This window comes from Triticum urartu, chromosome 5A, assembly GCF_056163025.1.
Source record: "Triticum urartu cultivar PI428250 chromosome 5A, HENAU_Tu73, whole genome shotgun sequence".
Lineage (NCBI taxonomy): Eukaryota > Viridiplantae > Streptophyta > Magnoliopsida > Poales > Poaceae > Triticum > Triticum urartu.
The window spans coordinates 350,670,772-350,697,399 of record NC_141877.1 but is presented as its reverse complement, the minus strand read 5'-3'; the positions used below and the strand labels follow the sequence as shown (position 1 = coordinate 350,697,399).

The following is a 26,628-nucleotide window of genomic DNA, read 5'->3' as shown; positions in this document are numbered from 1 at the left end:
ATTGCAAGGGAAGTGGACACTGGAAGCGGAACTGCCCCAAGTATTTAGCGGACAAGAAGGCCGACAACACCAAAGGTATATGTGATATACATGTTATTGATGTGTACCTTACCAGTACTCGTAGTAGCTCCTGGGTATTTGATACCGGTGCGGTTGCTCATATTTGTAACTCAAAACAGGAGCTGCGGAATAAGCGGAGACTGGTGAAGGACGAGGTGACGATGCACGTCGGGAATGGTTCCAAGGTCGATGTGATCGCTGTCGGCACGCTACCTCTACATTTACCTACGAGATTAGTTTTAAACCTCAATAATTGTTATTTAGTGCCAGCTTTGAGCATGAACATTGTATCAGGATCTCGTTTAATATGAGATGGCTACTCATTTAAATCTGAGAATAATGGTTGTTCTATTTATATGAGAGATATGTTTTATGGTCATGCCCCGCTGGTCAATGGTTTATTCTTATTTAATCTCGAACGTGATGTTACACATATTCATAGTGTGAATACCAAAAGATGTAAGGTTGATAATAATAGTCCCACATACTTGTGGCACTGCCGCCTTGGTCACATTGGTGTCAAACTCATGAAGAAACTCCATGCAGATGGACTTTTGGAGTCTCTTGATTATGAATCATTTGACACATGCGAACCATGCCTCATGGGCAAAATGACCAAGACTCCGTTCTCCGGAACAATGAAGCGAGCAACCAACTTATTGGAAATCATACATACTGATGTGTGCAGTCCAATGAGTGTTGAGGCTCGCGGTGGCTATCGTTATGTTCTCACCCTCACTGATGACTTGAGTAGATATGGGTATGTCTACTTAATGAAACACAAGTCTGAGACCTTTGAAAAGTTCAAGGAATTTCAGAGTGAGGTTGAGAATCAACGTGACAGGAAAATCAAGTTCTTACGGCCAGATCGTGGGGGAGAATATTTGAGTCACGAATTTGGCATGCTCTTAAGGAAATGTGGAATAGTTTCACAACTCACGCCGCCTGGAACACCTCAGCGTAATGGTGTGTCCTAACGTCGTAATTGCACTCTATTGGATATGGTGCAATCTATGATGTCTCTTAGCGATCTACCGCTGTCATTTTGGGGCTATGCTTTAGAGACTGCCGCATTCACTTTAAATAGGGCTCCGTCGAAATCCGTTGAGACGACACCGTATGAATTATGGTTTGGGAAGAAACCTAAGTTGTCGTTTCTAAAAGTTTGGGGATGTGATGCTTACGTGAAGAAACTTCAACCTGAAAAGCTCGAACCCAAATCGGAAAAATGCGTCTTCATAGGATACCCTAAAGAAACTATTGGGTATACCTTCTACCTCAGATCCGAAGGCAAGATCTTTGTTGCCAAGAATGGATCCTTTCTAGAGAAAGAGTTTCACTCGAAAGAAGTAAGTGGGAGGAAAGTAGAACTTGATGAAGTATTGCCTCTTGAACCGGAGAGTGGCGCAGCTCAAGAAAATTTTCCTGAGGTGCCTGCACCGACTAGAGAGGAAGTTAATGATGATGATCATGAAACTTCAGATCAAGTTGCTACTGAACTTCGTAGGTCCACAAGGACACGTTCCGCACCAGAGTGGTACGGCAACCCTGTCCTGGAAATCATGTTGTTGGACAATGGTGAACCTTCGAACTATGAAGAAGCGATGGCGGGCCCAGATTCCGACAAATGGCTAGAAGCCATGAAATCTGAGATAGGATCCATGTATGAAAACGAAGTATGGACTTTGACTAACTTGCCCGATGATCGGCGAGCCATAGAAAATAAATGGATCTTTAAGAAGAAGACAAACGTGGATGGTAATGTGACCATCTATAAGGCTCGGCTTGTCGCTAAGGGTTATCGACAAGTTCAAGGGGTTGACTACGATGAGACTTTCTCACTCGTAGCGAAGCTGAAGTCCGTCCGAATCATGTTAGCAATTGCCGCATTCTATGATTATGAGATATGGCAAATGGACGTCAAAACGGCATTCCTTAATGGTTTCCTTAAGGAAGAATTGTATATGATGCAGCCGGAAGGTTTTGTCGATCCTAAGAATGCTAACAAGGTGTGCAAGATCCAACGCTCAATCTATGGGCTAGTGCAAGCATCTCGGAGTTGGAACATTCGATTTGATGAGATGATCAAAGCGTTTGGGTTTACGCGGACTTATGGAGAAGTCTGTGTTTACAAGAAAGTGAGTGGGAGCTCTGTAGCATTTCTCATATTATATGTGGATGATATACTATTGATGGGAAATGATACAGAATTCTTGGAAAGCATAAAGGCCTACTTGAACAAGTGTTTTTCAATGAAGGATCTTGGAGAAGCTGCTTATATATTAGGCATCAAGGTCTATAGAGATAGATTGAGACGCCTCATTGGTCTTTCATAGAGTACGTACCTTGACAAGATATTGAAGAAGTTCAATATGGATCAGTCAAAGAAGGGGTTCTTGCCTGTGTTGCAAGGTACGAGATTGAGCACGGCTCAATGCCCGACCACGGCAGAAGATAGAGAAAAGATGAGTGTCGTCCCCTATGCCTCGGCCATAGGGTCTATTATGTATGCCATGCTGTGTACCAGACCTGATGTAAACCTTGCCGTAAGTTTGGTAGGAAGGTACCAAAGTAATCCCGGCATGGAACACTGGACAGCGGTCAAGAATATCCCAAAGTACCTGAAAATGACTAAGGATATGTTTCTCGTTTATGGAGGTGACGAAGAGCTCGTCGTAAAGGGTTACGTCGATGCTAGCTTCGACACAGATCTGGATGACTCCAAGTCACAAACCGGATACGTGTATATTTTGAATGGTGGGGCAGTCAGCTGGTGCAGTTGCAAGCAAAGCGTCGTGGCGGGATCTACATGTGAAGCGGAGTACATGGTAGCCTCGGAGGCAGCACAAGAAGCAATCTGGGTGAAGGAGTTCATTACCGACCTAGGAGTTATTCCCAATGCGTCGGGCCCGATGACTCTCTTCTGTGACAACACTGGAGCTATTGCCCTTGCCAAGGAGCCCAGGTTTCACAGAAAGACCAGACATATCAAGCGTCGCTTCAACTCCATTCGTGAAAATGTTCAAAATGGAGACATAGATATTTGTAAAGTGCATACGGACCTGGATGTCGCAGATCCGTTGACTAAACCTCTCCCTCGAGCAAAACATGATCAACACCAGAACTCTATGGGTGTTCGATTCATCACAATGTAACTAGATTATTGACTCTAGTGCAAGTGGGAGACTGTTGGAAATATGCCCTAGAGGCAATAATAAAATGGTTATTATTATATTTCCTTGTTCATGATAATTGTCTATTATTCATGCTATAATTATGTTATCCAAAAATCGTAATACATGTGTGAATACATATACCACAACATGTCCCTAGTGAGCCTCTAGTTGACTAGCTCGATGATCAATAGATGGTTACGGTTTCCTGACCATGGACATTGGATGTCATTGATAACAGGATCACATCATCAGGAGAATGATGTGATGGACAAGACCCAATCCTAAGAATAGCACAATATCGTGTAGTTCGTCTGCTAGAGCTTTTCTGAATGTCAAGTATCATTTCCTTAGACCATGAGATTGTGCAACTCCCGGATAATGTAGGAGTGCTTTGGGTGTACCAAACGTCACAACGTAACTAGGTGACTATAAAGGTGCACTACAGGTATCTCCGAAAGTGTCTGTTGGGTTGGCATGAATCGAGACTGGGATTTGTCACTCCGTATGACGGAGAGGTATCTGTGGGCCCACTCGGTAATGCATCATCATAATGAGCTCAGTGTGACTAAGTAGTTTGTCACGGGATCATGCATTATGGCACGAGTAAAGTGACTTGCCGGTAACGAGATTGAACGAGGTATTGGGATACTGACGATCGAATCTCGGGTAAGTAACATACCGATTGACAAAGGGAATTGTATACGGGATTGCTTGAATCCTCAACATCGTGGTTCATCTGATGAGATCATCATGGAACATGTGGGAGTCAACATGGGTATCCAGATCCCGCTGTTGGTTATTGGCCGGAGAGTTGTCTCGGTCATGTCTGCGTGGTTCCCGAACCCGTAGGGTCTACACACTTAAGGTTCGATGACGCTAGGGTTATTAGGAAGACTTGTATGTGATTACCGAATGTTGTTCGGAGTCCCGGATGAGATCCCGGATGTCACGAGGAGTTCTAGAATGGTCCGGAGGTGAAGATTTATATGTAGGAAGTTGTCATATGGTCACCGGAAAGGTTCGGGGGCATATCGGTATTGTACCGGGGCCACCGGAGGGGTTCCGGGGGTCCACCGGGAGGGGCCACCTCTCTAGGAGGGCCTAATGGGTTGGAGAGGAAAGGGAACCAGCCCTACATGGGCTGGGCGCATCCCCCCTTGGGCCCATGCGCCTAGGGTTGGGGGGAAACCCTAAAGGGGGCGCCCCCCTTGCTTGGGGGGCAAGCCCCCTCCCCTTACCCCCTCTAGATCTCATCTAGAGGGGGCCGACCCCTTCCTCCTTCCCCTATATATAGAGGGGCAAGGGGAGGGCTACACACACCATCCAAGGCGCGACCCCTCCCCTCCCCAACACCTCTCCTTCTCCGCAAGAACTTGGCGAAGCCCTGCCGGAGTACTGCAGCTCCACCACCACCACGCCGTCGTGCTGCTGTTGGAGCCCTCTTACTCAACCTCTCCCTCCTCCTTGCTGTATCAAGGCGCGGGAGACGTCCTCGCTCCGTACGTGTGTTGAACGCGGAGGTGCCGTCCGTTCGGCGCTAGGATCTTCGGTGATTTGGATCACGACGAGTACGACTCCATCAGCCCCGTTCTCTTGAACGCTTCCGCTCGCGATCTACAAGGGTATGTAGATGCACTCCTCTCCCCTCGTTGCTAGATGACTCCATAGATTGATCTTGGTGATGCGTAGAAAATTTTAAATTTTTGCTACGTTCCCCAACAAATCTATCCCCTAGGAGCATGCACATAGTACTTTGTTTCGATAACTAATAGATTTTTGCAATAAGTATGTGAGTTCTTTATGACTAATGTTGAGTCCATGGATTATACGCACTCTCACCCTTCCACCATTGCTAGCCTCTCTAGTACCGCACAACTTTCGCCGATACCTTAAACCCACCATATACCTTCCTCAAAACAGCCACCATACCTACCTATCATGGCATTTCCATAGCCATTCCGAGATATATTGCCATGCAACTTTCCACCGTTCCATTTATTATGACACACTCCATCATTGTAATATTGCTTGCATGATCATGTAGTTGACATTGTATTTGTGGCAAAGCCACCATTCATAATTCTTTCATACATGTCACTCTTGATTCATTGCATATCCCGGTACACCGCCGGAGGCATTCACATAGAGTCATATTTTGTTCTAAGTATTGAGTTGTAATTGTTGAGTTGTAAGTTAATAAAAGTGTGATGATCATCATTTTTAGAGCATTGTCCCAAGTGAGGAAAGGATGATGGAGACTATGATTCCCCCACAAGTCGGGATGAGACTCCGGACTAAAAAATAGGCCATAAAAAAGAGAAAAGGCCCAAATAAAAAAAGAGAAAAAGAGAGAAGGGACAATGCTACTATCCTTTTACCACACTTGTGCTTCAAAGTAGCACCATGATCTTCATGATAGAGAGTCTCCTATGTTGTCACTTTCATATACTAGTGGGAATTTTTCATTATAGAACTTGGCTTGTATATTCCAATGATGGGCTTCCTCAAAATGCCCTAGGTCTTCGTGAGCAAGCGAGTTGGATGCACACCCACTTAGTTCCTTTTGTTGAGCTTACATATATTTATAGCTCTAGTGCATCCATTGCATGGCAATCCCTACTCACTCACATTGATATCTATTGATGGGCATCTCCATAGCCCATTGATATGCCTAGTTGGTGTGAGACTATCTTCTCCCTCTTTGTCTTCTCCCCAACCACCATTCTATTCCACCTATAGTGCTCTACCCATGGCTCACGCTCATATATTGCATGAAGATTGAAAAAGTTTGAGAACATCAAAAGTATGAAACAATTGCTTGGCTTGTCATCGGGGTTGTGCATGATTTAAATATTTTGTGTGATGAAGATAGAGCATAGCCAGACTATATGATTTTGTAGGGATAGCTTTCTTTGGCCATGTTATTTTGAGAAGACATGATTGCTTAGTTAGTATGCTTGAAGTATTATTGTTTTTATGTCAATATTAAACTTTTGTCTTGAATCTTATGGATCTGAATATTCTTGCCACAATAAAGAGAATTACATGGATAAATATGTTAGGTAGCATTCCACATCAATAATTCTGTTTTTATCATTTACCTACTCGAGGATGAGCAAGAATTAAGCTTGGGGATGCTGATATGTCTCCAACGTATCTATAATTTTTGATTGTTCCATGCTATTATATTATCAACTTTGGATGTTTTATATGCATTTATATGCTATTTTATATGATTTTTGGGACTAACCTATTAACCCAGAGCCCAGTGCCAGTTTCTGTTTTCCCCTTGTTTCATTGTTTCACAGAAAAGGAATATCAAATGGAGTCCAAACAGAATGAAACCTTTGGGAGAGTTATTTTTGGAACGGAACCAATCCAGAAGACTTGGGGTGTACGTAAGGGAAGCAACGAGGAAGGCACGAGGCAGGGGGCGCGCCCACCCCCTGGGCGCGCCCTCCACCCTCGTGGGCCCCTCGTTGCTCCCCTGACGTATTTCTTCCTCCTATATATACCAATATATCCTAAAACCATCAGGAAGCACAATAGATCGGGAGTTCCGCCGCCAGAAGCCTCCGTAGCCACCGAAAACCAATCTAGACCCGTTCCGCACCCTGCCGGAGGGGGAACCCCTCACTGGTGGCCATCTTCATCATCCCAGCGCTCTCCATGATGAGGAGGGAGTAGTTCACCCTCGGGGCTGAGGGTATGTACCAGTAGCTATGTGTTTGATCTCTCTCTCTCTCTCGTGTTCTTGAGGTGATACGATCTTGATGTATCGCGAGCTTTGCTATTATAGTTGGATCTTATGATGTTTCTCCCCCTCTACTCTCTTGTAATGGATTGAGTTTTCCCTTTGAAGTTATCTTATCGGATTGAGTCTTTAAGGATTTGAGAACACTTGATGTATGTCTTGCGTGGGATACCCGTGGTGACAATGGGGTATTCTATTGATCCACTTGATGTATGTTTTGGTGATCAACTTGCGGGTTCCGCCCATGAACCTATGCATAGGGGTTGGCACACGTTTTCGTCTTGACTCTCCGATAGAAACTTTGGGGCACTCTTTGAAGTACTTTGTGTTGGTTTGAATAGATGAATCTGATATTGTGTGATGCATATCGTATAATCATACCCACGGATACTTGAGGTGACATTGGAGTATCTAGGTGACATTAGGGTTTTGGTTGATTTGTGTCTTAAGGTGTTATTCTAGTACGGACTCTATGATAGATTGAACGGAAAGAATAGCTTCATGTTATTTTACTACGGACTCTTGAATAGATCGATCAAAAAGGATAACTTTGAGGTGGTTTCGTACCCTACCATAATCTCTTCGTTTGTTCTCCGCTATTAGTGACTTTGGAGTGACTCTTTGTTGCATGTTGAGGGATAGTTATATGATTCAATTATGTTATTATTGTTGAGAGAACTTACACTAGTGAAAGTATGAACCCTAGGCCTTGTTTCCTAGCATTGCAATACCGTTTGTGCTCACTTTTATCATTAGTTACCTTGCTGTTTTTATATTTTCAGATTACAAAAACCTATATCTACCATCCATATTGCACTTGTATCACCATCTCTTCGCGAACTAGTGCACCTATACAATTTACCATTGTATTGGGTGTGTTGGGGACACAAGAGACTCTTTGTTATTTGGTTGCAGGGTTGTTTGAGAGAGACCATCTTCATCCTACGCCTCCCACGGATTGATAAACCTTAGGTCATCCACTTGAGGGAAATTTGCTACTGTCCTACAAACCTCTGCACTTGGAGGCCCAACAACGTCTACAAGAAGAAGGTTGTGTAGTAGACATCAAGCTCTTTTCTAGCGCCGTTGCTGGGGAGGTGAGTTCTTGAAGGTATATCTTTAGATCTTGCAATCGAATCTTTTTGTCTATTGTTTTAGCACTAGTTTAGTTTATAAAAGAGAACTACAAAAAAATATGGAATTGAGTTTGCCTCGTACGCTTCATCTTTTTAATATCTTTCGTGAGTATGATGGAAAGGAAAATTGTGCCCAACTGCTAGAAGAAGAATGCATTAGAATGTTTGGCACTAAATATTTGAATGATGAGCATGATTGCAATGTTGTTAGTATGAATTCCTTGAATATCCATGATGCTAATGATATGCAAAGCCACAAGCTTGGGGAAGCTGTGTTTGATGAAGATGATATTTTTTGTCCCCCAAGTTTTGATGAGCAAATTTATTATGATGAAAGCGTGCCTCCTATTTATTATGATTATATTTATGAAAGTGGATTTGGAGAGGTCATGACTTTATTTTGTGATGAATCCACTAATTCGGAAGAGGTTCCAATTGATTATGAGAACAAAGTTACTATCTATGATGATTATTGTGATGACTTGTATGCTATAAAGAATAATGATATCCATGAAACTTGTCATCATGATTTTAGTTTTCAATTGTATTATGCCTCACATGATAATTATTTTGTTGAGTTTGCTCCCACTATTATTCATGAGAAGAATTTTGCTTGTGTGGAGAATAATAAAATTTCTATGCTTGTAGATCATGAAAAGAATGCTTTAGGTGCTGGTTATATTGTTGAATTCATTCATGATGCTACTGAAAATTATTATGAGGGAGGAACATATGCTTGTAGGAATTGCAATAATATCAAGTTTCCTTTCTATGTGCTTAAAGTTTTGAAGTTATGCTTGTTTTGCCTTCCTATGCTAGTTGATTATTGTTCCTATAAGTTGTTCGCTCACAAAATCCCTATGCACACGGCTAAACAATCAACTTGTGTGTCTATGGGGTGCCCCCTCCCCTGTATATAAAGGGGTGGAGGAGGGGGCCGGCTGGCCACCTTGGGTGCGCCCCCAAGGGGGGAATCCTACTCCTACTAGGAGTAGGTTCGACCCTTTCCTAGTCCTACTAGGAGGGGGAAGGAAAGGGGGCGACCCCCTTCCCAATTTGGATTGGGCTTGGGGGGCGCCCCTCCTCTTGGCCTTCTACTCTCTCTTCCACTAAAGCCCATGTAGGCCCATTAACCCCCTCGGGGTTCCGGTAACCTCACGGTACTCCGGTAAATGCCCGAACTCATCCGAAACCATTCAGGTGTCCAAACATAACCTTCCAATATATAAATCTTCATGTCTCGACCATTTCGAGACTCCTCGTCATGTCCGTGATCACATCTGGGACTCCGAACTACCTTTGGTACATCAAAACACATAAACTCATAATATCGATCGTCATCGAACGTTAAGCGTGCGGACCCTACGGGTTCGAGAACTATATAGACATGACCGACACTCATCTTCGGTCAATAACCAATAGCGGAACCTGGATGCTTGTATTGGTTCCTACATATTCTACGAAGATCTTTATCGGTCAAACCGCATAACAACATACGTTGTTCCCTTTGTCATCGGTATGTTACTTGCCCGAGATTCGATCATCGGTGTCTCAATACGTAGTTCAATCTCGTTACCGGCAAGTCTCTTTACTCGTTCCGTAATGCAACATCCTGCAACTAACTCATTAGTCACATTGCTTTCAAGGCTTATAGTGATGTGCATTACCGAGAGGGCCCAGAGATACCTCTTCAATACACAGAGTGACAAATCCTAATCTCTATCTATGCCAACTCAACAAACACCATCGAAGACACCTGTAGAGCATCTTTATAATCACCCAGTTACGTTGTGATGTTTGATAGCACACAAGGTGTTCCTCCAGTATTTGGGAGTTGCGTAATCTCATAGTCAGAGAAACATGTATAAGTCATGATGAAAGCAGTAGCAATAAAACTTAAACGATCATTTATGCTAAGCTAACGGATGGGTCTTGTCCATCACATCATTCTCTAACGATGTGATCCCGTTCATCAAATGACAACACATGTCTATGGTCAGAAAACTTAATTAACGAGCTAGTCAAGTACAGGCATACTAGGGACACTCTGTTTTGTCTATGTATTCACACATGTACTAAGTTTTCGGTTAATACAATTCTAGCATGAATAATAAACATTTATCTGATATAAGGAAATATAAATAACAACTTTATTATTGCCTCTAGGGCATATTTCCTTCAAATTTTGCATAGCCTTACCCCCTCTATGCCACGAACCTCCTCCGCATGAGCCAATAAACTTGATAACCCTTCCGCGCACAACAAAAATAGATACAATGATAAAGGCCCCCCCCCTAGCGAAGACCCCTAGTGGGAATAAATTATTCCGTTTTCCGGTCCTTGAACCCGACATTATATCTAATAGGAGAAAGACAAGCCATAAGAAGGACAATGAAATCCCGAGCATCATCTTTTGTAAAATATCCATTCCACTACGTCACAGGCCTTATGCATACCCAATTAACTCTCATATACAAAAGCCCAGAACCTTTCAAATAGTCTAGATATGAAGCTAGGATCAGATATGACTAGTCATCTCTTGGTCAGTATGCGGTTGTAGATTGTTTCCGAGATAGCTAACAATGCCGAGCAGTGTTCTCGACTATTTATACCAGATTCGCTGATAAAATAAAAGAGAGATTCCAAGATTATGATAGGTTTGGTTTTAGCTCAACTTTGCCTCATCAAATATTTGGCTAGCTAAATGGTTAGTTGCTTGCCCATGAGATGCCAGAGATTGCCAACATTTTCCCCGCAAGTCCATAGACTGCATGTTGTGTCATCGGGTCTTTTTTCTTTTCCTTTTTAAGAACTTATGATCTACCCATCACCTATCACGGTAATAAAAAAACACCAGAAGTAACAAAACTTATAACAAGGTCCATAGACCACCTAGCGATAACTATAAGAACTAGAGAGAGCCGAACGCTCCTTCCTCTTTGGAGTGGGTCCAACCTTGTTATAGTAGACAAATAGTTTCAAATAGCAAAGATAGCATTCGCTATTGCATCCGGAATAGCGCTAGCGCAATAGCCTACGCTATTGCTCAAATTAAATGTTATTACTTTTTGTTAATGATCTATAAATATACACAATAATATAGGTTTCTACAAATTCGTTACGTTGACATAGCGCCCGCAATGTCGCCCGCTATGCGGACCCCAATCCGCTACCAGCCCGCTATCTGCTATTTAAAACCATCTAGACAGTCAGGAAATCGGCGTGCTAAGGCCCCAAAATACTAGCGCATCAAAATAAACAACTGTCGTCGAAGTTTAAGTTGGAAGGATCCAACTTTGACATCACTTGAACGAAGTGGATCCAAGCAAATCCACCAAAGACCAACACCAAACTGAATCCTGCGAGATCGCACATCTCCACACGCCTCCGATGACGCTAGATGCACCGCCAAGCTAGGGCTAGGCGAGAAGGACCTTATTTCATCATCAGAGAGGGCCACCACCTCACCTACTTGAGCAAGACAAAACCCTAATGAACTAAAAAATGTAACTAAAAACGGTGCTGCATCCCTCCCATTGGCAAGGGCTGGGTCCACCACGCCTCCATGGGCTTAAGGCCACGAGAGACGTGGCGGACTGGTGGCGCCATGGCGGGGTGACAGAAGACATGAAAACCTATTTGCCTTGTCGCCCAGAGAAGCGAGATGAAGGGGGCACAAGGTGCTTGTCTTAATGCTCACCATGGAGTCTTTCAACGCGCCAGTTTCCACGCCGTTTGATTTTAGCTCCTTGTCCCTCGTGTGTGTGTGTGTGTGTTGCGATGGAAAGGATGTCATCTTGCAATCTAGTGTTGCACGATAGAGACGTTGCGCTATAGTGGTGTCCTAATTTTCTCTCAAAACAATCATCAAGTCGTTAGCATGCTAATACTTAACAACAAACAAAACATATTATTTTATCATTACCAAAAAAATTGGTAGCGTGAGAATCAACCCGTGTTTGAATGGGCAGTGATGTTCGAGCCCACTAGGGATCAAACTTTAGGTTTGACGCTTTGGTATTTTGTAAAGACGTAATATTTTTCCAGCCGGAGACGACTGTGATGACTTTGTGATTCCACAGACTCAATGTCTCTAGGTGCTCATAAAATTAGAATGTACATGTTTGCATTCATAGAAAAGAGTGTATGTGCATGTTTGTGATCGTCTGCATCATGCTTCTTAAATTCTTTGATAAACGCGAGTTTTTTCTTGTTAATGTTTAAAATTTGACATAAAAAATTCCTTGAGCCAACTAAATTCATAGGAGGGGCTTTTTTATTATGTATTATTTATTTATTATCTATTTAAAGCATGATAGCTCAATTTTAAATATGGGTTTTAACTATAATTTTTAAATATAAGGTTTTTTTGAACACAATAGAAACACATATGCTCATGCATAGATATGTACAGTCACCCACATGTACACATGCAGGTACACCCTACTCTAGGAAAATGTGACCACCAATGTCAAGTTTAGGACCTGAACTCTGATGGATTGGTTTCACCACAAAAAATTTAACCGTTTAACCCATGCTCAATTTGCAATTTTAGATATGAAGCTGATAACCACACATACCATGTGTCCTTTTTTGTTGTTGTTGAAGAGATGGTAACGTGAGTTTTGACCAACCTAAAACACACCCAAAACACGCGGAACGGCCGCGCCATGACACACCAGACACCACCTCGCTAGTCCGCTACGTTCGCCGCCTAGGAACCGCACGTCAAGCCGCGACCTAGCACGCCCCGACTGCGCCACCCGGGCCGCTTCCGCCCACCGCGTGGACCATATAGTAGGAGATCCCAAACCCCCTCTCGCGAGCATTCCACCGTTACACACACCTTTGCCCCCCTCCCTCCAAGCAAATCCACCAAAGACCAACACCAAACTAAATCCTGTGAGATCGCACATCTCCACACGCCTCCGATGACGCTAGATGCACTGTTAAGCTAGGGCTAGGCGAGAAGGACCTTATTTCATCATCAGAGAGGGCCATCACCTCACCTACTTGAGCAAGACAAAACCCTAATGAACTAAAAAATGTAACTAAAACAGTGCTGCATCCCTCCCATTGGCAAGGGCTGGGTCCACCACGCCTCCATGGGCTTAAGGCCACGAGAGACGTGGCGGACTGGTGGCGCCATGGCGGGGTGACAGAAGACATGAAAACCTATTCGCCTTGTCGCCCGGAGAAGCGAGACGAAGGGGGCACAAGGTGCTTGTCTTAATGCTCACCATGGAGTCTTTCAACGCACCAGTTTCCACGCCGTTTGATTTTAGCTCCTTGTCCCTCGTGTGTGTGTGTGTGTTGCGATGGAAAGGATGTCAGCTTGCAATCTGGTGTTGCACGATAGAGACGTTGCGCTATAGTGGTGTCCTAATTTTCTCTCAAAACAATCATCAAGTCGTTGGCATGCTAATACTTAACAACAAACAAAACATATTATTTTATCATTACCAAAAAAATTGGTAGCGTGAGAATCAACCCGTGTTTGAGTGGGCAGTGATGTTCGAGCCCACCAGGGATCAAACTTTAGGTTTGACGCTTTGGTATTTTGTAAAGACGCAATATTTTTCCAGCTGGAGACGACTGTGATGACTTTGTGATTCCACAGACTCAATGTCTCTAGGTGCTCATAAAATTAGAATGTATATGTTTGCATTCATAGAAAAGAGTGTATGTGCATGTTTGTGATCGTCTGCATCATGCTTCTTAAATTCTTTGATAAACGCGAGTTTTTTCTTGTTAATGTTTAAAATTTGACATAAAAATTCCTTGAGCCAACTAAATTCATAGGAGGGGCTTTTTTATTATGTCTTATTTATTTATTATCTATTTAAAGCATGATAGCTCAATTTTAAATATGGGTTTTAACTATAACTTTTAAATATAAGTTTTTTTGAACACAATAGAAACACATGCGCTCATGCATAGATACGTACAGTCACCCACATGTACACATGCACGTACACCCTATCTCTAGGAAAATGTGACCACCAATGTCAAGTTTAGGACTTGAACTCTGATGGATTGGTTTCACCATAAAGAATTTAACCGTTTGACCCATGCTCAATTTGCAATTTTAGATATAAAGCTGATAACCACACATACCATGTGTCCTTTTTTGTTGTTGTTGAAGAGATGGGAACGGCCGCGCCATGGCACACCAGACACTACCTCGCTAGTCCGCTACGTTCACCGCCTAGGAACCGCACGTCAAGCCGCGACCTGGCACGCCCCGGCTGCGCCACCCGGGCCGCTTCCGCCCACCGCGCGGACCATATAGTAGGAGATCCCAAACCCCCTCTCGCGAACCTTCCACTGTTACACACACCTTTGCCCCCGTCCCTCCCCCGTCCGATCCCCCGCCCCTCCGTTTTCGGCGCGGCCGCGAGGAGAGTTCGTCGGCGGCGGCGATGAGGTCGGCCCTGAGCCGCCTGATCCGTTCCTCCTGCTCCGTCTCGCCCTCCCGTCTCAGGTGACCCCCGGCGTCCCTTCTCGTGTCACGCGTTTCATACGTCCCCGAGGACAGAGCTCGGGGAATGGGGGGGGGGGGGGGGGGGAATAATCCTCAATTCGTCAATTTGCGACATTGCGGCGGTTTTATCGCAGTCGCGAGCCGCATTTGGCGGCCGGATTGTGGCGCGAAATCCTCGTATTTTTCTTGCTGCCGAGATATCATCGCCGACTGTGTTTTCTCTTACCTTGGGTGGGATGATGTGAGCAGCTCGCCAGTTCTGTTGAAGAACGGCAAGGCGTTCTCGAGCGATGCCACGCCCAGGGATTCCGGCCGGGTCGACGAGCCTTTCAAAGTCGAGGAGGCAGAACCCGTGAAGGTGCCGCCGCCGCCGCCTTCTCCTCATAAGGTAATAAATAGTGCCATGATTGCATTTTCCTAGTTTGCTGGAGATCGTTTTGTTACAACCTGGCGGTACTGTTCATCGTACCCATATATGCTCCGAGAGGCTCATTGTTTTTTCCATGTGGATGAGCACCGTGCCACCAATAGATCCGTCCTTTTGTGGATGGAACAGTTTCCCCCATGCCCACTGGAATTACATTGTATGCAATCATGTACGATGTTGGTTGGTAGCACTCAGTTCCCTCGGTTAGTGCTTTGACTGTCGCTGTAACTGTAAGGTTTAGCGTTCCTCTTTTTTTTGGGGGGTGGGGGGGGGGGGGTGAAAATGCTGGTACTTCTGACCTTACTTTATCAGTTTATATTAGTAGTTGATAATTTTTATTGGGAGTGAGGCTCTTATAAACGAACATAAGGCCTGCTTCTTGTCTTAATAAGGTAAATCAATTATACATCAGAAAGCAGAAATACCACACATATATAGCTGAGAATATCAGGGGACAAGTGGAGAAAATTGGATACCCCTGTTTAGTTTCTACCTTCACCCTTATTTTGCTTCATTAACATTTGTATTGACACTTCTCATTGATAATCATGTTATACATGTATGCACGACATTTCCACATGGAATGGTGTTTCATCCATGCACAGCTGTGCATGTATACTGTTTTATTTGTAGATGTTTTCTTTTTGGTATTACTGTTGTAGCTCATTATATGTTTTTGGCATGTTTGACACAATTTGTGAGTGTGTTTGTTCTTGTGTTCCATCTTCTGTTAGGATTACCGAGCTGCCTCTGACGTTTGTGTCGATATAGCTGCTTGTGCTAGGTGGAAGTGGTTTCGTTGGTTCACATGTTTGCAAGGAGGCTTTGGAGAGAGGATTTGTTGTCTCTAGTCTAAATAGGTAATTCCATAAGCTATTTTTGTGAACTGATATTTTTTTCTTTACTTCTTCTTTAGCCTTTGCATGCACGTGGGTTGCACTTTTTTATTTGTCCGTAAGCTGTTGAAAACTATTGTAAAAGAATAAATAAGAAATTGATATCTATCCTGGTCTCCTGGATGTTAACTGAAAATTAAACATATAGTTATGGACAAATATAACCCTTTATTCTACCTGTAGATAAGATGACAAAGTCCTCCAATTTTCTGTTGATGCTCTTGGCTTCAGCACTACATAAAAGCTTCCCATTCCCCCATTTCATATTTCTCCATTGTGTCATCATAGTTGTTCTGATGATGGCTTGTTTGCTGTATGTACTTCTGTAGTAGCTCTCAGTTTGTTGGACATATGTTGAAAAAACTCTCATAAAGCTGTTTGTGAAAATTCCACTTGCCTCATGAATTCACGATATCAAGTTTTCAACCATGGTTCGTCTATACATCTTAGGAACCATAAGATACACTTGGAATTCTGCTTTGAAGATGAAATCGTTGGTTTTGTTCACTTAAGCTACACAAATCATCCTATTTAGCTTTAGCTTACTCATGCTTGATAGGAAGCTGACAGTTGAGTCGAGGCCAAACAGATCCGCGTGAGTGGGCAAGTGATCTGGAACAAGCATGTCAATTTACTAGGAGAACCTATCCGGACTCTTCACTTTCCAAACTAGACACAAAAACATCTTCCTAATAGATGGCCTTCACTTCTTTAGAATCGTGGGAATATTTATCTCTCTCACAAGTTTTTCATCTCAGTCTTTTGTCTATGCCTCCCCCAAGAGACTCTAACACCGTTCAAGCCATGCCTTCTAGCAGCTCTTTCAATGATGGTCACCGAGCTGTTTGGATATTATAATCGTTCTTTAATGTCACAACATAAGCGTCTGGTATATGTTTCCTATAGTAGAATGGACTCACAGAAATCTTCGTAGAAAAAAATTGAGTGAATTCTGCTTGTTAAAATTTGCATTAGGTTTTCCATGCTATAGTTTCTCCGAGCAAAGATTTCTACTATCAAACAGCCCTAGTTAACACTTCATGACAATTTGCAAACAATCCTTTACCCCAGCGCGATCCTTTCTTCTTTGCAATATGCACATTTTGGGATTTCCTTCAAATAGCTGACTGAACTGGACATAATTCCGCAACTGGTTTTGAAAATACAATTGTATTTTCTGTAGAACTCTAGTGCCTACGATTGAAAATGTAATTGCGTTATGTACAGCTAGAATAGCTGTATATCTTAGCCCAACCAAAATGTTGCCCTGTTCTCACCAAGTGTGTTTTGACCTTCTATGAACAGATCTGGAAAGCCATCGATAAGTGAATCTTGGGCTGACAAAGTTATATGGAATCAAGGTTGCTCATTATGAAGTTAATTTTGCTTGCGTAATTATAAATGGTCATATTGTTCACTATCTATTTTATTCTCTCGAACAGGCAATCTCCTTGAACCTGCTTCACTGGAGGATAGTATGGATGGTGTCTCTGCTGTTGTATGCTTAACTTCTATTCTCCCTTCTAACATGTTAATTTCATTATTGAACATTTCATATTGTGCATATTTTTGGGACCTGGTCAGTTGATATTGTATAGTTAAGTGCACTTTATATGTTTGGTATGTTTATGTTTTAGTTTTCTAGTTTCTTAATTTCACGTATTATGGTTTTGATAATGTGTACAGTTATTATTGCATAATTATCAGTTTGTTATTGAATGCCATAGTTATCCAAAAGAATGCAACATCGGTATGCAGGGATACTCTGTTGACGCTAGTTCTCAAAGCAAGCGAGATGCCAATATTTTTCCATGCTTAAAGCAGTGCGAGCTTAAATGTGCACTCGAACCATGTACAGTTGAACGCATAGTTCCATCCTTCAAATTTGCAATATTATAGGGTGTTTGGTTTTCAATAACAGCTGCTACTTCATCATTTTTGTGATACATATAGCAGCTGATCCAGTTTTTATTGGTGAATGGTTGAAACCGAGCCACAAAAGACGTGATAAGAACTACACCAATGTGGCAATGAGAAGCCAATCATAGGAATTTAGGATATTATACAAATATGAACCATGCTTAAGTTTGGTTTGTGTACCTTATGCACTGTTTGTAACTGTTAAGTACAACAATTGTTGGGTTTAATGCAACTCCAAAACTCAATGTAACAAACTTTATTTGATGAGCTAGAAATCCTAAACCGAAACCACTTTTTGTTGACACGAGCTGCTTTCAGCAACCCATTTGTAGTTAAATTAATGTCTACTTGTTGCATGGCTTCATATCTGAGATAAGCGCAGATACCATTATGTACTTACACCTAATTAAGACAGACATGTATCAAACATTTTATGCCAAAGTGGATTCATAAGAAATATTACTAATAGGAAGGAAAACTGTCGTAGGTATCCTGTGTTGGAGGCTTTGGGTCAAATTCTCAAATGTTCAAACTGAATGGGACTGCAAACATCAATGCCATCAGGGTTGCAGCTGAGAAAGGTATTTTGCATTATAAGCTAGGTCCGATATTGACTGTGGCATGCCATGTAACTTTTTAAAATTTACTTGGTTTATTCGGCCTTCCCTGTTAAGTGAGAACTTCTGTTCCTTTCTACTGTTAAAACCACAGCGGCCTTATGATGTGGATATATAAAACCTACCCATTGAGAAATATTTGGGTAATGGATTTCATAATGGACCACTATTGGGCATTTCCTTGCCTTCAGTGTGGATTCTTGCCCAGTCTTTGGTGTACATGTAGTATGATATATAAAACCTACCCATAGAGAAATATTCGGGTAATGAATTTCATAATGGACATGAATTTTCGGAACACAATTATCCTATTGTTGGTTTGCTTTCCCTGAATAATAAAGATAAAGTTCCATGTTGTAGTTACACAAAAGAGAGTTGTACATTTTCCAACTCTTCCTATCATCGCTGTAAGTTGCTAAGTTCGAATGCATCATATTGCAACCTATTACTCATAGTGTTGATACGAGGAAAATTTGTGGATGCACCCCATTGATTTTGTGCACCTCGAAGTTTGAGAATAATTGTTGGAAACAATTCTGGTTGTACATTTTCTGGTGAAGAGTGAACCTGCATATTTTGGGCGAGAAGTAGTGTTTGTCTGATGCTGAACCTCTAACAATATGTATGCTTGCCACATGCTGCACCCCTAATAAAGTAACTGTGCACACTTACAATGTGTCTTAGACCCACCTCCCTATTCTGAGAAATGCAACTGGATATAATTTTTGGCCCAAATTGCCAGGTTTATGCTTCATCAACAAATGGATGTCCACCAATTTGGTTCAGAATTTTAAAACTTCCAAATGACCTTTCTGATTTTGGGGAGATAAATGCTGCATAAAGTCCACTCTTCTAGATATGATGCAATTTATCTATTTGTATTGTATAAATCTGTACTGTAAAAGCACTCAAGATATAATATTCCAACCAGCTCTAGAAATTTCATGCTTTATGAATTTAAACTGGAAAGATAGATTTTCTACCAGGATTTCTCCAATTTACCTCTGTTTCTACCTGCAGGCATAAAAAGATTTGTGTATGTGTCAGCTGCAGACTTTGGTTTAGTGAATTACTTATTGCAAGGTTATTATGAGGGCAAGGTAAGATGTCTGGATTATTGACATGATTAAGGACCCATTCATTTCTTTTCTAAAATTGCTATATATATTTGATTTGTGTGGTGTGCAATATGTTTCACCTCTAGCCTACCCCAACTTGTTCGGGACTAAAGGCTTTGTTGTTGTGGTGGTGGTGGTGTGCAATATGTTGACTATTATCAGTGCCAGTTGAACTGTTGTGAGAAATCATGTCTTATATATTTTTATTTGTGTTCCCTCCAGGAGTACTTATATTTGGGTTTATCATAAATTAGTAGTAGTACGTTTTGTTCCGCTGTTCATATCAGATGTAGTGCCTCTTTAAACGTTACTACTATTGAACTTTCTGCAAAGATCCATGAATTCTTCCCTTTTTATAGTTAAATTGTTTCAATCCAATGAGGACAGGTTAGATGATATATGAATTTGGTATTTCAAGCCAAATAAAAAGCCATATACTGCTACCCATTAAAAATATAAGGTATTTTTTAGTTTATCATGTTGTGGGAACTGGGAAGTCATAAAAACAAGAGATTACTAGCAGGAAATGACCATGCTATTCATGGTATTAATGTCTTGGGCTCTTGGCAATAGGAGGCAGATAAGTTATAGTGTAGTCATAAATGTTGAAGAGTGACGGAAGATAAACAAAGGCAAACAAGAGAAACTGTCATAAACTTCACATGCCAAACCCTGTGTTGTAATAGGCAAAATTATAGGCCTTATTATATTCTTGATGGAGGGACTGTTAGAATAGGTAAATGTTGATTACGGACTGACGAGTGATATCACAATCTGGTGTGAAATATTCAGATAATTACATGCTTAGCATGATACTGTAATCCTAATTGACCCTCTAGGTGCTCTCTTTGTACTCAATTCTTTACAAAACATTGACGTTTGTTTTGTTGCATGACATTTTTCATATCCACCCTCTTTAAGCATATATCATTGTGCAAAATATTGACCTCCTTTGTTTTGTTTACTAAAGAGAGCTGCTGAAGCTGAACTGCTGTCGAAGTTTACCTATGGAGGTAAGTTCCAACCTGGTGCAAATAGTTATATTCAGAAGCCAGAATAATTGCTTTAAAAAGCAAGACAGTAAAAGTTACATATGTTCCATGAATTATTAATTGTAAAAGCAGGCCTTGACCAGTAAAGGTCATATCTACTCCATGAATTATTAATTGTAAAACTATGCACAGAGAGGACAACCTTGATGTGATCAAAGTACCAAACTGAAGTAAATCCTATATATTGAAGTCACTAAATTGGTGTAACTTAACTCATGAATCCCTCTTGGATCAAAATGGTTTTTGAGATCCCTTCGAAGTATTATTTTATTGATTTGTATTTCTGATGCTCCTTCTCTACTGGAATCTTTCTTGATGGTGCAAACAATTATTTTGTTATTTGTAGGAGTGATATTGCGGCCTGGTTTTATTCATGGAACTCGTCGAGTGGGTAGTGTGAACATACCCCTTGGACTTGTGGGTTCACCTATGCAAATGGTAAAGTTTCTCTCTTCTCATGGGCATACTTTCTCGAACACGCACAAGAGGAAACTTCCCATGGTGTGCTAGTGCCCAGCTCCTCATAACCGTTAATACATTGTAGTTCGACCCTTCCGATCCCAAGCACTTATCATGTACCATATATGATGAGCAACTGTGGTTGAGTGGACTTTGAAGGTTATTTGAGTTGAACTAATAAGCAAGGGCAACTAAAGGAGTTTAGACTAAATGTGAGCATCATTTTGTGTGTGTCTAGCATCAAATCTTGTCTTACAGGAATTCATAGTGCTAGGTGTTAGAATTGCTATAAGTTATCCTAACTATCTGTAGATGCCCTGGCCTAGTAGGGATTGTGAATAGAATGGACAGTGCTAGGGATATGGTGAGCTTCAGCATGTCAATGTAATATGATTTTATTTACCAAGATTAGACTGAATGTGAAGGCTTCGGATTGAACTACTTGGGTTAGATCAAATGTATGCTTCCAGTTTATTAACAACAAAAAAATTCCATGAAAAGTGTATCACACATCTAACTCACCTGCTAGTACTGGCGCTGCCTTCCCTTAGTGAGTCCAGTCCTTCAGATTTGCTTTATGAGTCTTTATGACTGCACCGAGTTCCATAGGCATGAGGTTGATGGATAATGATGATGCATGTATCATCAGTTTTTTTCTTTCAAACCAAGTCTGATTTTCGCAGGGTGTCTTTTTGGTATATGTTTCATATAAATTCAGTACCCAAACCGGGTATTGGTTGCATTAGTTCACAGCTATATTGTTAACGGTTACAATGGCCGAAAGCAATCTTTTATGTTTCAATAGATGCCAATCAGGTGCAATGCCAAAGATAAAACTTGCCTGTAGTAACCCAGTATCCAAAGATCGTAACTCATCTCCTGTGCAAATGCCATATTCAGCTTGCAATTACTGTTAATGTTGGTATTGTTTGTGATGTAAGTTATACTCCTTGAACGATTCATTTCTGTAATTGTACTGCATTATTATTTCTTCCCGAGGTGGTATAGCCCTAATCTGAGGTCCCTCTACATCCGCAGGTGCTCCAAAATGCAAAACCACTAACCAGATTGCCACTTGTCGGCCCGATGCTAACTCCTCCAGTGAGTGCTACCTCGGTAGCGAAGGTCGCTGTAAGAGCAGCGACGGATCCGGTGTTCCCTCCTGGTATCGTTGATGTGTATGGCATCATGCGTTACAGCGAGCAGAAGTAAGCGTATGCTTGTACAGGATGATAAGGCGTGTCTCCACCCATCTTTTGTTACCTGGTTTTTCCTATTTGCTCTAAATGTGTAAGCGGACATCACAAGACCATGGGGTCTCAGCTACGGTCGCAGATTCTCTGATAGTTGTATCCTGGCGTGGCCCTGTTTGCCTGATCTACTTACTAGCCAAGGATGTGCTCAATAAAGAAGCAGTTAACCTCGAGTTTCCTGTTGGAAACTGTTTTTACATGCTTGTTGGTTGAAAGTGTTCCTTTTAGTTACTGTAGAGAGCAGGTTAAGGTTTGTAACTTCGAGTTTATGGTAAGGAAAACTCTATTCCTGGTCGTGAACCGATTGTGGATAATTTTCTTAGTTTATCTGTACCGATTGGTGCTTTTGGTAGAACTAGTAGCATACAACATGTTTACTTCGCGTGTATAATTTCCCAATCCATCGTTAGACCCTAGCCAGCAGTAGTCGGCTCTGTTTCGATGTGGCCTTTTGTAACATCCAGATCTTCGAAATGTTCAAGAAGTTATCTAAAAAGTACTACCTCTGTAATATAAGACATTTTTGCAGTTCATTTTAGTAGCGGTTAGGAATTCTGGTTAGGAATTCTCGTTTGTTCAGTTAGTTAACAAAAGACTAAATTGGCTTTTAACAGACTTCAAGGATTTGATTTGAATAAATACCAACTTATTAAATTAAAATACTCCCTCTGTTTCTTTATACAAGGTCACATCATCCTTTGTCAAATTTTCACTTATAATTTTGGTCAATAAAATATAGATTATATGTCATAAAAAATATATCATCTATATTTTTTTTTGAAATGTACATCTAATGGCATACCTTTTAGGGCATAGAATAGTTTATTGATAAAATTAATGACCAAAATTGGACATAAAAATATGAAGTGGCCATGCATACAAAAACGAAGCATGCACGTTCATTTGTTGTATGATCATCGGTAGGGAAGTGAGCCTTTATCAAAGGGACCCAACCAAGAAAAAGTAAGGGATCCAACCAAGAAATCTACTGTTCATTTGTTGTATGATCATCATCGGTAGGAAGGGAGCCTGTATCAAAGGGACCCAACCAAGAAAAAGTAAGGGACCCAACCAAGAAATCTACTGTTCATTTGTTGTATGATCATCGGTAGGAAGGGAGCCTGTATCAAAGGGACCCAACCAAGAAAAAGAAAAAGGGACCCAACCAAGAAATCTACTGTCTTGGAGCGAAAGTCTTGTATCATGGAACTAGACGTTTATTTGATTGATAGGTCGGATAGGAAGCAAACAAGCAAACCAAATTATAGGATTGAAAGTTAGAACTGGGAAAGGTTGTCCTGTGCATTGAGACTTGAGACCACCATACTAACCGTGTCAGGTGAAGGAAGCTATGTTTGCCATGTATATTACTCTGGTAGTGTACCTAATGCGGATGCCCTTTCACAATATAACTGCCTCTAGTTTCCCTCGAAGAAAAATTACCTCTAGTTAGTAGGAGTAGCAATGTTGATACATCTCACTATCTCACCATACATACGGTACAGCAAACCTAGAGAATAATGTGAATGGGCACGAGTGCAAGTAGGCTGGTCACAATGGGCAGGAACATAAGCTAGTAACCTACACACTTCCCTAGACTATATTACTACCTCCATAGTGGGTAGGAACATGTATGTAGTGTCATGCAACAATGTATTTATTAGGTTATAGACTCATTGTTTTTTGGAGTGTGTGATGTTCCGGTAACTTAGCTAGTTATCACAAACACCTCTCTCTTTATTAAATATGTGTTACATAAGTAAAGTTGCATTGGAGTGTGTGATGTTACCTCTAAATTCCTGTCCATTATGACCAGCCGTAGGCAGGAAGGAGTAGGACCAGCAGGTAGCGCAGCAGGGCACAGGGCCGTTGATTGGATGGCACAGAGGATAAGGCGCCCAGACATGTGGTTGCTTATCCGGACCTTATCAGGAGGCCGGTGATGCGCGGGGGCTAATCGCCGCCGCGGAACATCAGCCACCCCTTCCACATCTTGTTGTTGCTCAGCAAGGGCCCAAGGGTTATATAAGCCGCTGCTGACCCAACGCAGCAGTCCTCAAGCCAGAGTGCCTCCTCCTAGCAAGCTATATACCTACATAGCACAGCCATGGCCCCCACCGTGATGGCCTCGTCGGCCACCTCCGTCGCTCCTTTCCAGGGGCTCAAGTCCACCGCCGGCCTCCCCGTCAGCCGCCGCTCCAACGGCGCTAGCCTCGGCAGCGTCAGCAACGGTGGAAGGATCAGGTGCATGCAGGTAAACTACATCGTCTCTGCCTTTCTACTCATTTTCTAGCTTACGGACGGAAGTCAATAACATCAAATGTGTAGAACTAGAATTATAGTTAATGTATCAAAAATGTCAATCTGATTTGCAGGTGTGGCCCATCGAGGGCATCAAGAAGTTCGAGACCCTGTCCTACCTGCCACCGCTCAGCACGGAGGCCCTCCTCAAGCAGGTCGACTACCTGATCCGCTCCAAATGGGTGCCTTGCCTCGAGTTCAGCAAGGTTGGGTTCATCTTCCGTGAGCACAACGCATCCCCTGGGTACTACGATGGCCGGTACTGGACAATGTGGAAGCTGCCTATGTTCGGGTGCACCGACGCCACACAGGTGATCAACGAGGTGGAGGAGGTCAAGAAGGAGTACCCTGACGCGTACGTCCGCATCATCGGATTCGACAACATGCGCCAGGTGCAGTGCGTCAGCTTCATCGCCTTCAAGCCACCGGGCTGCGAGGAGTCCGGCAAGGCCTAAACAGCTCACTCACCACGGGCCACATATAAAGTGCCATTGCGGTTTTGTCAACTCTGACATTGCTTTGGGTTTTCCTTCTCCATTTATCTTTCTTGTTTGTTCCTAAGAATATGTGTATGTCCATGTTCATGTACCAACATGGCTCGAGAAAGCATGCTCGTATGTGAATGCAATCGGTGGCTATGTATATGCACATGCACATAATATATTTATACAATCTGTCGACTATGTATTCGGGTAATTAATAATGAGAAACATCTTTGGCACGGCACGCGCATCTTTTATTTCCGCCGCTAGACATAGTTTATGTTGGATTGATGAGCAATCAAGAATAACACGGTAAGGCATTGTCTGATACTAGTGTATTTTAGGGAATTGGTGAGGATTATCCCGATTAAACCCCTAAATTCCCACATATTCCAAAACTTCATTTGGTTTTAGTGTATGTGATATATTCCATCCCTATATTTTCCCACAAATCCCTAAATTCTATTGCATTTTTCTCGATATGGAATACACTATCTCTACCTGGTGGATTGGGGTAAATGGGGATTTGAAGAGATTGGGTGAGGCCTTGTTCGGTACTAGTGTATTTTAGGGAATTGGTGAGAATTATCCCGGTCAAACCCCTAAATCCCTATATATCCCAAAACACCATTTGGTTCTAGTGTATTTGATATGTTTCATCCCCACATTTTCCCACAAATCCCCAAACTCTAGTGCATTTTTCTCAATGCCCAATACACTACCCCCACCTGGTGGATTGGGGATAAATGGAGATTTGAAGGGATTGGGCTAAGGTTGGGGTTTCACCTAATCCCTATGGGGATTATCCCCACCAATCTCCTCAAAAACCCTAGTACCAAAGAAGGCCCGATGGTTGGAGTTTCACCCAATCCCTATGGGGATTATCCCCACCAATCCCCTCAAAAACCCTAGTACCAAACAAGATCTAATTGTTCTTATACCAAAGTGGAATCTCCGGAGCTCATTACACAGTACATGCACATTAGCTTGTGTAATGTTTTATATAAGGAAATCTCCAAAATAATAACTCTCCGGTTAAAATCTATTCTAGATGACATCATCCCTCCGATACATAGTGCCTTTGTACCGAGTCGACTCATTACAGATAACATTTTGTTGGCTTATGAGAGCATTCATACAATAAAAAAATAAGAAGAAAGGCAAGTGGGGCTATTGCACAGTTAAACTGGATATGCACAAGGCCTGTGATAGGGTTGAATGGAACTTTTTGAGCAGAATGATGACACGCTTGGGCTTTCATGTAGAGTTTGTAAATCTGTTGATGGCATGTGTCCAGTCAGTTAAATATAAGGTCAGATTCAATAATCAAGAAAAAATATATTTTATTCTTAGAAGGGGACTCCGACAGGGAGGCCCCCTATCTCCATATTTGTTTTTGATTTGTGAAGAAGGGCTTTATAGTCTTCTGGCTCATAGAGAGGAGGTTTGTGGCATTGAAGGTGTCAGGGTTTGCAGAAATGGACCATCAATTT

General features: G+C 42.1%; 2 protein-coding genes across 2 annotated transcripts; both read left to right on the top strand.

The window, feature by feature from the left end:
- Nucleotides 1-14,439: 14,439 nt before the first annotated feature.
- On the top strand, nt 14,440-22,652 carry LOC125508948 (NAD(P)-binding Rossmann-fold superfamily protein). The gene is made up of 10 exons (XM_048673768.2): nt 14,440-14,610; nt 14,860-14,998; nt 15,809-15,897; nt 17,239-17,294; nt 17,376-17,431; nt 18,341-18,434; nt 19,491-19,570; nt 20,559-20,601; nt 20,987-21,078; nt 22,138-22,652. The coding sequence occupies exons 1-10, from the start codon at nt 14,549-14,551 to the stop codon at nt 22,309-22,311; spliced, it is 885 nt and encodes a 294-aa protein (XP_048529725.1). The 5' UTR covers nt 14,440-14,548; the 3' UTR covers nt 22,312-22,652.
- Nucleotides 22,653-24,319: 1,667 nt separating this feature from the next.
- LOC125508947 (ribulose bisphosphate carboxylase small subunit, chloroplastic 3) lies at nt 24,320-25,374 on the top strand. Its single transcript, XM_048673767.2, has 2 exons — nt 24,320-24,606; nt 24,728-25,374. Exons 1-2 carry the CDS (start codon nt 24,460-24,462, stop codon nt 25,106-25,108), a joined length of 528 nt encoding a protein of 175 aa, XP_048529724.1. The 5' UTR covers nt 24,320-24,459; the 3' UTR covers nt 25,109-25,374.
- Nucleotides 25,375-26,628: the final 1,254 nt, after the last annotated feature.

Excerpts from the sequence above, each read along its gene's own strand:
- LOC125508948 (XM_048673768.2), top strand. The coding sequence starts at position 14,549 with ATGAGGTCGGCCCTGAGCCGCCTGATCCGTTCCTCCTGCTCCGTCTCG. Across the intron at positions 15,898-17,238 it reads GTTGTCTCTAGTCTAAATAG|ATCTGGAAAGCCATCGATAA; the intron begins GTAATTCCATAA and ends TTCTATGAACAG. Across the intron at positions 21,079-22,137 it reads TGGGTTCACCTATGCAAATG|GTGCTCCAAAATGCAAAACC; the intron begins GTAAAGTTTCTC and ends CTACATCCGCAG.
- LOC125508947 (XM_048673767.2), top strand. The coding sequence starts at position 24,460 with ATGGCCCCCACCGTGATGGCCTCGTCGGCCACCTCCGTCGCTCCTTTC. Across the intron at positions 24,607-24,727 it reads GAAGGATCAGGTGCATGCAG|GTGTGGCCCATCGAGGGCAT; the intron begins GTAAACTACATC and ends TCTGATTTGCAG.